Here is a 17,394-nt window from a genome sequence, read left to right as displayed (position 1 = left end):
TATAAATATTAATATACTTACTTCATCCCAGCAATAAATTATTAAAAATGAATAAGAATATTGATAAAATAAACTATAAAAATCTTCATACCAAAGTAGAAAATCTGGTGTATGTCTGTCTAAATCTCTTCTCGTTTTCCTGACAGGATTTTGGAAAGTGTCCTCGACTGCGTCTCTTCACTCAAGAGTACATCCTGGCTCTCAACGAGCTGAATGCAGGGATGGAGGTCGTCAAGAAGTTTGTCCACAGGTGCAACCACGTCCCTCCCAACAGCACATATCTGAGTGAATGCGTCACACAAGATGGTCAATTTCCTGTTGGGTCACATGTAGACACGTTAATGGCTGCTGGTATATTACATATGTATCGCAAACTGCATTTGTCTCAGGGACGAAAGCCTCCTACCGGCACATAGAATCTGCATTACTCATACTGAAAGCAGCATGAGGTGATGGTGGGCTGTGACCGATGCTGAGCCTAGGCGATTCCCATGGTATCTAACCTGCACCCATGTGTGTTGTAGCATGCACGGGCCAACAGGGCAATGCCCTCACCCGCGTGTCCTGCCAAACCTGGTGGCAGTGTGTCTCGCCGCCATTTACTCCTGTTACGAGGAGTTCATCAACAGGTCAGTCAGTACACACTCACACACACACATAAACTGTCTGTGTATGTCCACATAGACAGCTGGATTGCTTTCTGGATTGTTTCTTGCAATATTGATGGAAAAAACTTCTATTGATACTTTTGGATAACTGCTGATAGCTAACAAATGCTACACACTCCCTGCGTTGAATGCATGATGGGTGACGCACCGAGTGCTCTAAGTCAGCATCCATTTTCCCTGAATTTATTAGTCACAGAAAGGCTTATAACGTAGATAAGGAGCCTGGAAGAAAGATTTTTTGAATTATGCCATGAAACAAGTCCAGAAAGAAGCAGTTTGTCAATCATTTGTGAAACATTGCGTCCCGTCAGCAACGCAGACGTTAGCTTGCTTTGCTAGCTAGCGAAATTTGATCCCTGAAAGTTAAATGGACTGTTACGTGTATTTCTCTTTTCTAGTCTTCTAAGCCCTTAAAGCTGTTTAACTCTTTTGTCATCATATTCAACCATTCACACTGATGACAGGAGCTGCCACACACAGAGACACCTGTCCTGCACAAACATTCACAGGGTGTGGTCACAGTTACAGGAGCTATTTAGGGTAATGCCTCTTGAGCGTTATTTGGACTAGCGCAGCCGAGGAGCGAAGCGCTGATCCTCTGATTGAAGGATGATTTGCTTTCCACTGAACCTCAGTCAAACGTAAAGTCCAAGCTGATGTGTTTAATCCAGCAACTCTGAAGTAGGGAAACGAGCTGAAGTTGTTCGTGTGAGTAGATACTGTAAGCCGTGGGTTAAAAAAACCTGAAAAAGCTGTCTATTTGGCTGTCATGGCGGAGAAGAGAAAAATACAGGAACTACGACGTGTTAATGCAGGTAGCTGCTATGAGAAGGACCGCCACCATCGACTGGTTTGGTTGGAGGGTCATTTCTTCGTCCTTGTTTGTTAATTTTCCACATTTTGGAGGACTAATATGGAATACGCGGCATAAGCTCTAATCTGCAGATGCGAGCGGCGACGCAAACCAAATACTGTACTGTAATGTTGTGGCATTTGTAAGCCTGAGATCAAAGTTCACATCTACAGGGTTCAACTATGAGTCAAAAAAAGAAATCTTTGTCTATTATTAATTATTTTTTTGTTTATAAATCTAAATATACCATGGTACATTAGAGCAGTGCTTCCCAAAATAGGGGTCACGGCCCACAGGGTGGGCGCTGTGAGCTGACAGGGTTTGCGACTTTATCAGCAACCCTAACACACAGCCACCGTATAAAAAAAAAGAAGAATATAAAAAGAATATAAATAAAAACCAAAGCGAAACAGACATGAGGACTTGACATGCGTGTGTTCAATTTAATTCATTTTATTTTATTTTGTATAGCCCAAAATCGCAAATTACAAATTTGCCTCAGAGGGCTTTACAGTCTGTACACATGCAACATCCTCTGTCCCGAAACCCTCACATCGGCACAGGAAAAACTCCCCAAAATATGAAAAAACCCTTCAATGGGGAAAAAAAGGGAAGAAACCTTAGGGAGAACGTCAGAGGAGGGATCCCTCTCCCGGGATGGACGGACTGCAATGGATGTCATGTGTACAGAATCAACAATGTAAAAGATGTACAATACATTAAATTTCTCTAACAGAAATGATACAAGTAATTGCAAGTAGCAGAACCACTGCAGGGACAACCACCATCAGGTCGAACCACCATCCACAGAAGCTTCTGTGGGGAGGGAGAGCAGAAAGATGTTGGTTTATGATGACAGTAATATGAATCGTATTTAAAGTAATGATGATGGCAGCAGCAGGTGTCAGCAGAGCCATGCCAGGAGTCAGAACCGGGGTCCGCACGAAACTATGATCCACGGAGACCTTCTAGGCGAGAAAGCACAAAAAACTCCCGGAAAGAAGCTTAATTAGTGATGTACATTAATAAAACATGGATGATTGTGGAAGGTGAGAGTGTGAGCGTGAGAGAGGGGCTCGGTGTGTCCTAAGAAGTCCCCCGGCAGTCTAAGCCTAGAGCAGCTTAACTAAGGGCTGGTCTAGGCTAACCTGAGCCAGCCCTAACTATAAGCAATATCAAAGAGGAACGTTTTAAGCTTTATCTTAAATGAACTGACCGAGTCTGCCCCCCGGACTGAAAGTGGAAGCTGGTTCCACAAAAGAGGAGCTTGATAATTAAAGGCTCTGGCCCCCATCCTACTTTTTAAAACTCTAGGAACCACAAGTAGCCCAGCATCTACGGAGCGCAGATGCCTTGTAGGACAGTACGGTGTAACAAGCTCTTTAAGATAAGACAGTGCCTCACCAGCAAGTGCCTTGTAGGTGAGGAGAAGTACCTTAAATTCTATTCTTGATTAAACAGGAAGCCAGTGCAGAGAAGTTAATACACGAGTTATATGATCCCATTTCTTACTTCTTGTTAATACACGTGCTGCAGCATTCTGAATCAGCTGGAGAGGTTTAAGTGATTTACAAGAGCAGCCTGATAACAAAGAATTACAGTAATCCAGTCTAGAAGTAACAAATGCATGAACTAGTTTTTCTGCATCACTTTGAGACAGGAAGTTCCTGATTTTCGATATATTACATAGATGAAAAAAGGCAGTCCTTGAAGTCTTCTTTATATGAGAGTTGATGGACATATCCTGGTCGAAGAGAACTCCAAGATTTCTAATGGTGCTGTTGGATACCAGAGCAATTCCATCCATAGAGACTGTATCACGTGACAGCTGACTTCGAAGGCGCTCTGGGCCTATCATGATAACTTCTGTTTTTTCCAAGTTTAACATCAGGAAGTTGCAGGTCATCCAAGTTTTGATGTCTCCAAGACAATCATGAAGTCTAACAAGTTGGTTGGTGTCTTCTGGCTTGATCGATAGATACAGTTGAGTATCGTCTGCATAACAATGGAAGTTTATGCTGTTTTTTCTGATAACGTCACCCAAAGGAAGCATGTACAGGGTAAATAGAATCGGTCCAAGCACAGAACCTTGTGGAACTCCGTGACCAACATTGGTGGTCCTCGATGATTCACCGTTCACAAACACAAACTGGGATCGATCCGATAAATAAGATTTAAACCAGCTGAGTGCCGTTCCTTTGATGCCAATCAAGTGTTCCAGTCTCTGCAGCAGGATACGGTGATCGATGGTGTCAAATGCAGCACTGAGGTCGAGCAATACAAGAAAAGAGACAAGTCCTTGGTCCGATGCAAGTAGAAGATCATTTGTAATTTTCACCAGTGCCGTTTCTGTGCTATGATGCATTCGAAATCCTGACTGGAAATCCTCGAACAAAGCATTGTTTTGTAGAAAGTCACATAATTGATTTGTGACATATTTCTCAAGGATCTTAGCGAGGAAGGGAAGATGAGAGATGGGTCTGTAGTTAGCCAACACCTCTGAAGCTAGAGTAGGTTTCTTAAGAAGAGGTTTAATTACAGCTACCTTTAAGGACTGTGGTACATGTCCTGTCAACAAAGACAGATTCATAATATCCAGTAGGGATGTTCTAATTAACGGAAAAACTTCCTTAAGCAGCTTAGTTGGAATCGGAACAGTTGGATTTCAAAATTGTAGAAGTCAGTTGATCAAGGTTGATGGAAGAGAAACCATTCAAGTAGGTATCAGGGCCCACGGCTGCATCCAAGGATCCTACATCCGAGGACGGGTCGGCTCCGTTTGGGGGCAGGAAACCATCAATTTTCTCTTTGATAGTCAGAATCTTATTATTGAAGAAGTTCATAAAGTCGTTACTACTGACGTCCACAGGAATACACGGCTCGACAGCGCTGTGACTCTCTGTCAGTCTGGCTACAGTGCTGAAGAGAAACCTGGAGTTGTTTTAATTTTTCTCGATTAATGATGAGTAATAAGATGCTCTTGCGTTACGGAGAGCCTTCTTAGATGTTTTAACGCTGTCTTGCCAAGTTAGCCTAGATCCTTCTGATTTGGTGGAACGCCATAACCGCTCAAGTTTCCGCACAGTTTGCTTTAAGTTCCGGGTTTGAGAGTTATACCAAGGGGCGAACTTCCTTCTTGTTGCCATTCTTCTTTTGAGGGGAGCAATACCGTCCAGTGCCATTCTCAAAGAGCCTGTGGCAGTATCGACAAGATGGTCGATTTCTGACGGACTGAAGTTTTCACAGGACAGCACAGTGTGTTCTGACCACGTCTTCCAGTGCGGCTCAGGGTACGGACAAGCGCAGCAGAGAGAGGGAGAGATTGAGATGGAGAGACACGGTGCAACACAGAAAGAATGGAATGATAGACTTCCTGTTGAATGTGTGAACAAGTTTTTGCACTGTTTAGGGGGGGGGGGTCTTAGAATGAGCCCTAAAACGGGGGCCCTGACCAGAAAAGGTGTGGGATCCACTGCATTAGAAACCAAATGTTTGGTAGAAGTAAAACCACAAACTTTATTGGACGCCGTTGCAGTGCATTCTGTTTCTTTGCAGTGTGCTCCGTGGGGCCTTTTTGTTGACTTGAAGATGTGTTAACTTGACTCCTTGGCGTCATCTCCTTAGCTAGCTTCATCCCAGAGAGGACACGGAGGAACAGTGACTCTGGTGACGTTTCCTGGATACTTAGTCACTTCTATTGTTCCTTATGGTACGTTCACACCGAACGCGTCGCCAGCGTTTTTTGCGACAGGATTACATACAAAGTCAATGCACAGATGCGGTGACGCGAATCTGCGGTTGAGCAGCGCGTTTCTAGCGTCGAGTCGCGTCAAACGCCAAAGTTGAAATATTCTATCCATGGCGACAAAGCGCCGTGACGCTGCGGCGCGATAGCCTATCAGCGCTGAATATAGTCCAATAAAGTGTAGGATAATTGTATTGTTTAACGACACACCGATACTAAATATTAAGTCATATTAACGTTTGCTCCATTGTAACGTGTGCGTGGCTCTAAAAGAGCCGTTTGGTTGTGCTTGAGCACACGGTGTCTCGTCATGGAAGTATTATGCGGAGGCGGTGAAGTCCCGTGCCCGATCCGAGCCAACGAGCTATCAAACGGGGTAACGGCTAGCACCATGGACCGCTGTAAGCGGCAGTCATCCACACGCAGTTTCTGTAGAAGTTGGTGAGATTCACCGAGCTGTCTGCGCCTACAGATTCTATTTGGTACAAAAATACGACTCCGTTTGAAGGTCCGACGTGAGTAGGACTTCCACAACAAGTACCATGTCGCTGTGTTTCCAGGGTTGATGCGGAGGGAAAACAATGGCGAAAAGTTGATCTGTTTCAGGGTGGTACGCCACGCCCCCTCTCCGATACACGCGAATTGACCACAAATGTACCCCGAGTCCTGCAGCGCGTTTAGAGCGTGTGCATACACTGCTCTTGCTCACAATCCAACTGTCATTACTTTTGTACTGTGACGCTCCTGTGTTGAGTATAAGATTTGGGTCTTTTCCGATTACCTTTCTTCCCCCCCTCCCCTGCAGTCGGGACAACTCCCCAAGCCTGAAGGAGATCCGAAACGGGTGTCAACAGCAGAACGAACGGAAACCCCCGATGCCACTCCGACTGCTGCGCCCCGAGCCTCCGCCGCCTAACACCATCGTCAACCCCAGCCCCCCTCAGCCACCTCCCCCCGGACCTCCAAACCCTGCTACGTCCATTCCCTTCTCCTCCCCCTCCTGCGTCGTCACCTCCAGCGAGATTCTGGTGGAGCTGGAGCGTAATAATAACTCAGCCAACGCCAGGCGGAAGGGCGGGCCGTCGGGGGTGGACAGCGAGCCCAACCTCATCGACTGCCTGCTGGTCAGCCCGGCCGCCAACACCCTGTCCATCCAGCTGCCAGCGCAGGCCGACCGCGTCCTGGGCTGCTTCGCTCTCATCCTCAAGATGCTGTGAGTTTAAGGTTTAATGGAACATGGTCAGATGAGAAGTAAATCCAGGTGCTATACAGAGACGAACCAAGGAACCATTAGCTCCCCCTGCATTGTCATGTGACATCCAGCTGTATAGCTGCTGACAATGCAATAAATACCCCTCCACTCACTTGTTCCAAACTGGTGGGGAAGCCATTCTTCTCCGTCAGAGGCCCTCCATTCCATAACACCACCACTTTAGGTGTAGGGTTAGCCAGTGTATGGCAATAGCCCTCGGTGGCTCACGTGTACGAGCGTGCTGGAGAACTACGGTGGCCTTTGGGTGACGTAAACATGCAAAGCCTGTGTTGGGTTAGTTGTTCTGGACTATTGACATAATCACACTGCATGATGCATTTTGCACGTGGATGCTACTTTCTTTAGGAATTAAACGTTTTCTACAAATAATTTGTAGATTCATGCCAAAAAAAGAACGTGGGTTGGTAAGAGCTCTCAATCATGCTGTTTGTTTTTTGCCCTGTCTCCATGAGTACTGAGCAAACATTTAAGTGTTAGCTCACCTGCCTCAGCTTTCATTCTTATATTTCAAAGAAATATTTATTGAGTGCAGTTTTGCAACAGTGTTGAAAAAACTGCACTCAATAAATATTTCTTTGAAATATAAGAATGAAAGCTGAGGCAGGTGAGCTAACACTTAAATGTTTGCCCAGCCACAGTTCTGACAGATGTACATTAAAGGATTGAAGAATACAGACCTAACTAGTGTGACTGGCTCCTTGTATTAAAGATGTATTATTCATTTTTGTAATGAGACATATGTGTAGAATGGGCTTGAAATGGAAAGACCGTGAGACAAAGTTAGTGAAGGTCACCATTGAGTGTAGGACTGAAGAACAGATAATGTCCGTATGATCTGGGTGCTGTTTTCACAATGTGAAAATAGAGCAGCGGTTACGTGTGTGCGTGTGTGCGTGTGTGCGTGTGTGTGTGTGTGTGTGTGTGTGTGTGTGTGTGTGTGTGTGTGTGTGTGTGTGTGTGTGTGTGTGTGTGTGTGTGTGTGTGTGTGTGTAAACACACAGCTAAACAAGATGGCCTAGAAAGCGGTGCTGTGTCCGTGTGTTTGTAATGAATCCTGTGTTACTCAACCTTCAGAAATGTGATGCTGCTCCAGCTGCGGCCTGCGTCACCTCAGCTCGTGTTACTCCTTTATCTTTGTGTTCCCGGGCTGCACCCTCCTCTTTACATTGGCACACTGACTAACTTCATCTCTCTTTGCTTTCCTTCTCTTTCCACAACCGTCAATGTCTGTCAGGTCGGACTACGATGACTGGAGACCTGCTCTGGCCAGCCTGCTGCAGCCCATCCCCTTCCCTAAGGAGTGAGTATCCATAGATACACACCTCATTTCGAGTGGTCTCTCCTCCAGGCCACTGGAAATCCCTGTGGGAGAAGTATCAAGAAACTACTGTACTAAAGACCTCCAGTAATAGCAGTGTCCTTAGGAGTTACATTATCACTTCATCCCACAGTAGAGAGCTGACGTGTGATTTTGTATGTGTGTCTTTCTTCATATTTAGTGTTGTGGCTGGTTGAGGTAGAGCTAATTTTACCATCATTATGTACTACTGGATAATGTAACCATTGCATGATCTCATCATATGTCTTGTTTGTAAGTACTCCCCAAGAAAGTAATTAAGTATTTGACAAACACTAACTGCCCAATTAGCCACACTAATTATGTCGGTTTGCCGGTTTCTTCGGCAGTGGTCTCCTCAGAACACCAGAGAAGCCTTCATGTGTAAATGCATATATACTATTGCATAACGTTGATCTTTGTCCGGTACTTCAAAACAGTCAATAAAATCCTGGAAATTCCACCCAAGGGGAAAAATGAAAGGGCGCCCCAGTGTTTTTTGGGGGTGGGGGTGGAAGGCTCTCTTATTAATCAATCAGATAATGTGGCTGATTGCATTGTATCTCACAATGCTATTTATACCTGACCCAGATACACATTAGATATTGTGTGTGTGTCTTGTGTGTTGATTAGGAGCCTCAGCCAGCCTGTGGAACACACACCAGATGTGTGCACAGCCTGCGTTAGTGACATGAGCACATTGACAGGACAGCAGCTCTGGATGCGTTGAAGTCAGGGCACAATCACTGTAAGGTACTGAGTGTAGCAGGTAAAGGAGAAGAAGACTGACATGTTGCGGTAAACTAGTTCTAGTGTCTCTAACGCGTTTTAGTGTCTCCTGAAGGCCGAAGCGCTGAACCAGAGAAATGCGGATTCAAAGCAGCAGCCATGAACACATACTGTAACCTTCGGCATCCACCGGCCCCTCATCCCCCTCCTTCCTCACTTTCATCCTTTTCCTTACATCACTCTTTCCTCGTGGCGGGAGAGGTCCTGCTGGGGCCTGGCTTCTGACGTCTGTGAGGTACCTGAACACTTCTCTAGGGCTCAGGAACGGTGCCTCTTTTTCCCCAGAGAAGCCGCCATAATTGGCAGTAAGCAGCGCCGGGTTCTTTTTCCTAATTGGCCAGCTGATCCGGAGCTTCATTAGCGGGCTGATGGCTGGCAGAAACTTGTTGTTCCTGCTGTTAAAGAAAACACACCTGCTGCTCACCTGCGCCACTGTTGCAGGGTTCATGTCTTCAGACATCATTAAGAAAGACAACAATACTCCCCTGCAGCTGAGGAAATAATGACTTCTATCAGTGTACGAGGCACACAATCACTAACACAAGCTCCCGCACACACATGCAGAAACCCACTCTGTAAATCTGTTGCTAGGTAACTGGTTGACTCATGTCTTCTTGTTAGACCATTTTGAAAGTTTTGTTAGACCATTTTACAGTTTTTCAAGGACGACTTTTTGATGATGGCCCCCCAATTGTGGGGAGACTACGCTGCCTCTGATGGGCTTGTTGCTGGAGAACAGGATTGGTGGAAGTGAAGTTTAGAGTAGATTTCAACTCTTTTTGTGAGGATGGCAGCCTTCTTATTTAGTGTTCTCACATACAATTAATAGTTTGGACACACTTCTCATTAAAGAAAATGAGAAATTGTGTCCAAAGTCTTTACTGGTACTGTAGTAAATGTTAACCTTGACGTTTAGAAGGTTTCAAAGCCGTGGCAGTAACCTCAATACAGTGGAAATTAAAGTTTCCAGGCGTGCCAAATAAAGAAGTTTGAGCCATGCTGTTACACTTACTTATTTCTCCTGGTATATTAGTACAACCAGAAAAAACAGGGCATCATCATTCAATGCACACTATGAAGCTCCCAGGAAGCCCCGGAACTAGAAGAAAAACTATGTGAGGGATTACAAACGACAGGGTTGCTGGTTATTTTGTCCTTTTGTGATCAATTACATGATTCCACTGTCATCAAATGTAACAAACAATTACTAGATGTTCACACGCTTGTGTGTTGTGTACATGTGCTGAAATGAGGTCTGGACGGATTGAAGCATGAACTGTATGGTCACATGTTGTCCTCAGCTTGATTTAGGTTTGAGGGTTAGGGTACCTAGGTACACACTCAAAATCTGAGCCGTACGGCAGTGTAGCTTGCATTGAGTGTGTGTGTGGCTCTGACCTCTCACATCTCTCTCTTCCTCTTGATGTAGGGCCCTTGCACATGCCAAATTCACAAAGTAAGTAACAACACAACACAGCCTCCTGCTCTGATTCAGTACGATTGCAGTGTGACAACAAGCTAATGTCTGCCTTAATGCTTTGTGTCGGAACAGGGAACTGAAATATGTCATTCAGAGGTTTGCTGAGGACCCGAGGCAGGAGGTGGGTCTTACTTCTGCATCTTCCCCACCGCTTCAGCCTCAAGCAAAGTCGTCTGACCAATAGAAACATGCGTGCTTGTTTTCCAGGTACATTCCTGCTTACTCAGCGTGCGCTCAGGTAAAGACGGCTGGTTCCAGCTTTACAGTCCGGGGGGTGTGGCCTGTGATGACGATGGAGAGCTGTTTGCTAGCATGGTGAGCGCACGCCTACACACAAAGTCAACCTCAGCTATCAGTGTGTGGGCTGCTAATAGCCCATCATCCTCCCCTCCAGGTCCATATCTTGATGGGTTCCTGCTACAAAACCAAGAAGTTCCTGCTGTCGCTGGCTGAAAACAAGCTGGGTCCCTGCATGCTGCTGGCCCTGCGTGGGAACCAGACGATGGTGGAGGTACAGAGAAGACATATGTTGTGTTTAGGAAGTGGTAGTAGAAGTTGGAACAGAAGTGGGTGTGGTTGCAGCCACATCAGCAAACATTTTATAAGATACATCTTCCCATTAATTTCTCAAGAAGGTCAGGAAGTCAGAGAGTACGAGAGCTTCACCTGATTAACAGAAACCAGAGATGCTCACGAGTCCCAAAGCTCGAGTCCGAAGTCACGCGTGTGTTTGCGACTCGAGTCGCACTCGAGTCCGAGTCTCAAACTCGAGTCCCCATCTCTTATCAACGTCCCTTTTACCGTAAAAAAACAACAACATACCAACAACGTTTAACTCCTCCTTTACTCTTTACTTAATGTTTTTTTGTGGTTTTTCCCATAAAATGAAAATACGAAGCGTAGCCGCTAAACCGGAAGTACGTAGATTTTCACAGTAAGAATCGACGCAACCTTCTAATGACAGCGGTTACCAGGGTAACAAGAGGAGAAAAGTTCATTAACGGATATAAATAAATAAGCCTGGTCTGACGGGATGTGTTAGCAGCAGTAGGTGACAACACTCGCTGCTCTTGTCCACATATTGTTTTGCTTCAGTGAGCAGAGCAGAGACAGTTTAAGGAGATCGCAGAGTAAACGCATACGTCCCGACGTCAGCGAACCGTCGGTCGGACCCTCGGCCCCAGCCCCCCCCCCCCCGTCAGCGCCACTCAGCAGCGGCTGCTGTCTTTCTCGTGTGTGGCCGCGCGCGCGCAGCCAGCAATAGATGTTGATGTACGTGTTACGTAGGCAGGTAACGGAGGGAGCGGTATAGCGAGCTCATCAGATTTTTCCTAAAATGAAACATTGTTCACGAGTCCCAAAGCTCGAGTCCGAGTCGAGTCGGAAGTCACGCGTGTGTGCGACTCGAGTCGCACTCGAGTCCGAGTCTCAAACTCGAGTCCCCATCTCTGACAGAAACCAACCATGACATTTCACTGGACAGCAGCTTGTCAGTTCTGTAGAAAAATAAAACCTTATTACATAATTGTTGCTGCTCTGGTCTCAGTAGTGCTTCTGCTTACACAGTGGGATTAGAATGATTCAAATGAATTACACCGGCTGGCTTCCTGTCATGATGGAAGCACAGTGACGTCTCTAGGGCTTCGACTTGTGACCTGACATCTTCCACATGTTTCTCTGGCTTGGCCCCCATAGTGCGCTTCATAGTGAGTGTGTGTGTGTGTATGTGTTTTTCGGCTCCTGTGTGCAGATCTTGTGTCTGATGCTGGAGTACAACATCATCGAGAACAAAGACACCCAGCTGCAGATCATCTCCACTCTGGAGAGCACCCAGGTGGGCCTCCGCATGTACGAGCAGCTCTGCGACCGACAGAGAGAGCTCAAAGAGCTGGTGAGTTCTCCCCCTCAACACACACACACACACACACACACACACACACACACACACACACACACACACACACACACACACACACACACACACACACACACACACACACACACACACACACACACACACGGTACAGCAAGGTCTGAAGAGAACGCAGTGCTGTCCTCTCTGGTACCCCTGCAGTTCTCGTAGAGCCTGAACCAAGAACGTCTTGTTCGAGTTCGTTCCATCTCTGTTCACCCTGTCGCAGTGAGGCGTCTACAGGAGGAAGCCAATCACCACGTACTCATTACTTATCAAGCCACAGTTCCTAAGCAGCAACTTCCCACAGAAGATATCTGCTGGCGGATATCTTGATGAAGTAGCTCCTGTGATCGGTTATTTCTGGGTTTTTTTTATACATTTTTGGCTCACGACTCAGGGGTTGAATCCATCATTTCTGTTTTTCCAAGATTTGGAACCGGTGAAATTAATAAAGTGACGTGCGTTGGTCTTTTGGAACATGGAGTAACTCTGGTGTCAAATGTTTTAAAGGGGACGTTTTCATGTTCAGCCCTGTATTTTGGTTTTGTAAAATATTGCAAGCATAACTACTTATGTGAAACAAATAATCATTCTCAAACTGCCCCAGTACCTGTACCTGTATGCTCAGGGTTAGGTCTCTTTGAGCCCCCCTTCAGCCATTTAAAGGCCCCGTGTCTGTGTGCATATGATTTCCATATAGCACCTTATTACGAGGACATCTTATTAATAACTATGACCATTCAGTTTTAGTGAATGGACTTAAAAGTCATGTTCCTAGTACCATCTAGATTTTCTAGATGATCATCTAGTGTGATTTCCTGCATATGATACGAATGCAGCATGCACACACACACACACACACACACACACACACACACACACACACACACCATACTGTCCATCTTTTAGTTTTCTGTCTGTCTCCTTCTCAGCAAAGGAAAGGAGGCCCCACCCGACTGACTCTGCCCTCGAAGTCCACGGTGAGACACAGCTCACACACAACCCTTTCTTTCCTGGCCAACATCCATTAGAATATACTTTGCATTTGCTATTTCAATATTGAATGTTTCGATGTAATATTTAGGATGCAGACCTGGCCCGTCTGTTGAGTTCAGGTTCTTTTGGGAACTTGGAGAATCTGAGCTTAGCCTTCACCAACGTCACCAGTGCCTGTGCCGAGCAGCTCATCAAGCTGCCCTCACTCAAACAGCTCAACCTCTGGTCCACACAGGTACACACACACACACACACACACACACACACACTAGTAACCAGTCGTGATTTACTAAAGGTCTCATGTCTGATGCATCTCCATTCTGTTTCCCTCTTGTAGTTTGGTGATGCAGGGTTACGGTTGTTGTCCGAGCATCTGGCCTGTCTTCAGGTTTTGAACCTGTGTGAGACTCCGGTCACAGACGCCGGTCTGCTCGCTCTCAGCTGTAAGGAAACACACACAAAATGAATCGTCATTTCACTGCAGTATGATTCAACTCACCCTCCTAAGTCATGCGTGTACAACACCGCACCACTGGGGCTCGCGAAGCGTTCATCTGCGGTGTCACATTGGTCTTGCCGCTGCCCCCCCCGTTAGGAGACAAGTGGCACATTTAGTACCCCGAATGGGAAATGTGAACGCATATGCTGTCACTAAATGAAACCCCGGAACCAGCGTAACGTCTTTTTGCCACTTTTCAAACACACAAGGCAATGACCACATGGAAACAGGAAGTGGCTGCGCTTAATTATAGAGCGTCTTTGAACTACCTCTGCGATGGTGAACATTTAACCAATCAGAGCACATTGTGCTCAAGAGGGGGGTCAAAGTGAGATTTGCTAAACCGCAGCATTTCAGAAAGAGGTATATTCAGACATTGAACAATGCTGGTAAACATGTTCTTAAGAAAAACATTCTCAAGAATTCAAGACCAGCTCAGAGGGAGCGTGTTGTTTCTATGTGTATCTGTTAATCACAGATAATGTGACGTTTTGCCTCTTTCAGCCATGAAGAGCCTGTGCAGTCTGAATATGAACAGCACCAAGCTCACAGCGGACACATACCAGGACCTCAAGGTAAAACGGAGAGGCAACTCAAGCCAACTGCAAACATGTCCCTTGCATAATACTGCAATAAGATGTCTGCTGTCTACACTGTGCTTTGAAGAATCATTTATAACTTTTAAATATTCATTCAGTCATTATATTTCAACAATGCGTCTCTCTCTACAGGCCAAACTGCCCAACCTGAAAGACGTTGATGTTCGGTACACAGAGGCCTGGTGATCAACCACACGGTCCTCATACACACACACACACACACACACACGCACACCTCCATCGTTAGACCACCATGCAGGAGGCATCTTCATCAACTTCAGAAAGGTTTTTCCTTCACGGACCTCGTTGCTACCCTTACATCCGTCCCCCATCCGAGGACCTGACGACGCGCAAGGAGCCGTGATATTGCTCCTTCTATCTTTTTCTTGTTGCCCCGTGTTTCACTTTTGGTCTCTGTTTTCATATCCAGTCCAGGTCTCCCTCCACTCATGTTGTGAGTAAACCCCTCACGCCTTGAAGGCTGGACCCAGCAGCTCACATTCCAGTTCTCCTCCGATCCGCTCTGCTATGTAGCCCCCCCAGACCGACCGCGTTGAACCGTCCCTCTGGCGCTCTCTGGCTCCGGTTTTCAGGTCCCGCTTCTGGTCTCTTTGGTTGTGAAAATGAGGTGCTACCTCCGAGAGGGGAAGAAGAAGAGGAGGAGGAGGAGGAGGAGTTGTGAGACTGCTTATTCCTGTTAACGCGACACGTTCACACACACATCAAAGGAAGAAAGTGCAAAACAATTTTATCAACTTGAATGAACATATTTTTCCAGACATCTGTGCTTTTGGGGGACCTCTACAGGAAAGTTGAACATGGCTTTTCCTTTTTTTAAACGTGTTGTCAGTGCAGCACACTGATGATCTCCCATTTCTATTTAATAGAAACGCTGTGTAGCACTAGCTGAGGGGTCTGGGACCGCCTTGTATTTATTATTTGTGTTGTTAAAGCCTCCTTTACTCTTTCTTCTGGATCCCGACAGAAGTGAAGTACGAGTTTGCAGCGTTTAACAGAAGAAGCCCTTATGGGATCCGTATAATACACCTATCACCAGCTTACAGTTGTATATTTTCACATCCTCTTATCTTTCTCTTTTGGGGGGGGGGGCGCATGACGGTTATCAAAAAGGACACCTGCCAAACATTGTCATGGGTTTGAGTTTTTGTTTTGTGCACAATGTGAGGTTGGTGTGAGTGGTGTCTGGGGGACTCTGGCTCCCCCTTCGCCCCCTACAGGGTAGAGTCGCAGTGCCTCTGGTGGATGACTTGCCTCCTGTTGTCTGTCTGTCACACCACTGGTTTGGAATTGTTCTGTATTTATAAAACATGGGGGACATTTCAGGCTGTTGGGATGAATCATTGCCATCAACAAACGGGACAAAACTTCTGTATGTGTTGCTTCGAATTGGGCTATAAGGGACGACAAAAGGGGGGGGGTGTCACCTTTCGGCCATATTTACACATCTACATTTCCTCTAAATGTCTCACGAAGGCCCTGTCAGAACCCCTCGTTCCTTTCGGTCGGGTCGGGTTGGTTACTCCATTGGTTCCTTTCTGTTTTTTGAGCTTAGCGTCTGGACTTGGTTTGTGTACAGCCGTCTTTGGGTCTCTTTCAAATCCTGTAGATACACAAATGTAAATAGTTATCGCCTCTTTGAACCCCCTCGTCTTACCCTAATCATCCTTTTCTGTACCTCGCAGCCCGTCACCATTGGGCGGCTGGCGTTGCCTTCATCTTCTGTGTGTGTGGTGTTCTGTTTTTTTTTTACACAAAGTGCACTGTAATCTAACAAAATGTTTTTCATAATATCTTCTGTGTTTTCCAACGTCTTTGATTGGATCTATTTTAATCAGACATTTGTTTCTGGTGTTTATTTTGCATGTACATGTTGCTACGTCACCGGGTGTTTTTATTTTGTAATTTTTGTTTTTTATAAAAAAGATTTGAAAATGTAATAAAAGGGTCTGATCACTATCTGACTGGGGTTAAGGACTGAAATGAAGCGATCCCGTCTTGTTGCCTGGGACTGGCCCATGACTGTGGAGGGATCCTATTGGTTGAGGCAGTTATTGCCTGAAGGATGGACTGAAGCCGCCATAAGCTGAGCTTTAATTATTTAAGTTTTTCTATTTTGGTCCTAATTCCTGCCAGATGATCATATCAGAGGTGGACTTCATTGACTAAGTGTAATGATTAAGTCCAGCTTCTCTGCGGTTTGTTTTATCCCAAATGTCTGAATGTTTGAGGGGAATTTGACATGTTTTTTTTGATGAGCGGTTTGGGAGGATGTATTTTTAGCATGAAAGCAAGCTGTTTCTTTGAATCACTGAACTCCTCCCACTGAAGGTTCTCAGGGCTCCTCCCTCTTGTCCATCCGGTTCTAGAGGGAACCGGGTCCGACGTGGCACAGCCAGAAGATTGAATAAAAAAACAACTTGATTACCCACAATTCCTTGTAGTAAAAACATGTTTGGCAGCTGGAGAGAAGGGGTCGCCCATCATGTTATTCTCTCTTTTTCAGTCTCTCAGCGTTGAATTGCTTCTCGGGCCGAGTTATTAATATTCCTAAAGCTGCTTTGTGGCTGTTGTAATAAAGATAAAAAATATCTTCAACAGGAAAAACAAAACTGATGTGAAATTATTTCAATTAAAAAATGTCTGAATTAGGTCAACTGCTTGTAGAATGCGTTTTAAAAAAGCACTTACAAGACACACCTTTAAATTGTATTAATTATATTCTATTTATTTTGTATAAATTGTACACAATTAAGATGTGTACCCATGTAATCTGTACCGATAAAACATCCTCTGTCCCAGAACCCTCATCAGCAGGAAGATTTACCCCAAAAGACTGATACGGATCCGTCCATCAGGATGACAGAGGTACAGAACATGAATGATGGAAGCATAACTAATAACAACAGCACTAGATATAGTCGAGTAATAACTTGCTCAGTGGACCATGCTCTGATTAAATAAAATTTAAAAATGACAAATAAAGCCTATTTTAGTTTTGTTCAATACATTATATAATTGCTTACTATAACAATTAGAATGGATATTAATATGTCAGAAATAATCCTAAACATTTGATTCCATTTACAAGTAGTGTTAAATACGCATCTACACAATATCTAAATCAGGTTAATAGCCTTGTTGGTATTCTTCAAACTCCCAGGGATTAATAACATTTCATATTAGAGATAAATTCTGGTCAAAGACAAAAAAGATTCTGGAC

The 17,394-nt window shown here is 45.2% G+C and overlaps 1 protein-coding gene across 2 annotated transcripts in view; it reads left to right on the top strand.

The window, feature by feature from the left end:
- Nucleotides 1-16,605, top strand: part of cmip (c-Maf inducing protein) — a 33,528-nt gene extending 16,923 nt beyond the window's left edge. For both annotated transcript variants that reach the window (XM_037450735.2, XM_037450734.2), the window contains 14 exons: nucleotides 147-250; nucleotides 525-629; nucleotides 6,072-6,479; nucleotides 7,774-7,839; nucleotides 10,094-10,120; nucleotides 10,217-10,265; nucleotides 10,352-10,459; nucleotides 10,539-10,655; nucleotides 11,895-12,035; nucleotides 12,992-13,039; nucleotides 13,144-13,290; nucleotides 13,393-13,498; nucleotides 14,059-14,129; nucleotides 14,286-16,605. In XM_037450735.2, coding sequence (XP_037306632.1) covers nucleotides 147-250; nucleotides 525-629; nucleotides 6,072-6,479; nucleotides 7,774-7,839; nucleotides 10,094-10,120; nucleotides 10,217-10,265; nucleotides 10,352-10,459; nucleotides 10,539-10,655; nucleotides 11,895-12,035; nucleotides 12,992-13,039; nucleotides 13,144-13,290; nucleotides 13,393-13,498; nucleotides 14,059-14,129; nucleotides 14,286-14,339 — 1,551 coding nt within the window. In that variant the 3' untranslated portion in view covers nucleotides 14,340-16,605. The remainder of the gene's footprint in view (nucleotides 1-146; nucleotides 251-524; nucleotides 630-6,071; nucleotides 6,480-7,773; nucleotides 7,840-10,093; nucleotides 10,121-10,216; nucleotides 10,266-10,351; nucleotides 10,460-10,538; nucleotides 10,656-11,894; nucleotides 12,036-12,991; nucleotides 13,040-13,143; nucleotides 13,291-13,392; nucleotides 13,499-14,058; nucleotides 14,130-14,285) is intronic.
- Nucleotides 16,606-17,394: the final 789 nt, after the last annotated feature.

The sequence above is a fragment of the Pungitius pungitius genome, chromosome 6, assembly GCF_949316345.1.
Source record: "Pungitius pungitius chromosome 6, fPunPun2.1, whole genome shotgun sequence".
NCBI classification, from domain to species: Eukaryota; Metazoa; Chordata; class Actinopteri; order Perciformes; family Gasterosteidae; genus Pungitius; species Pungitius pungitius.
This window is presented reverse-complemented; position numbering and strand designations above follow the sequence as displayed.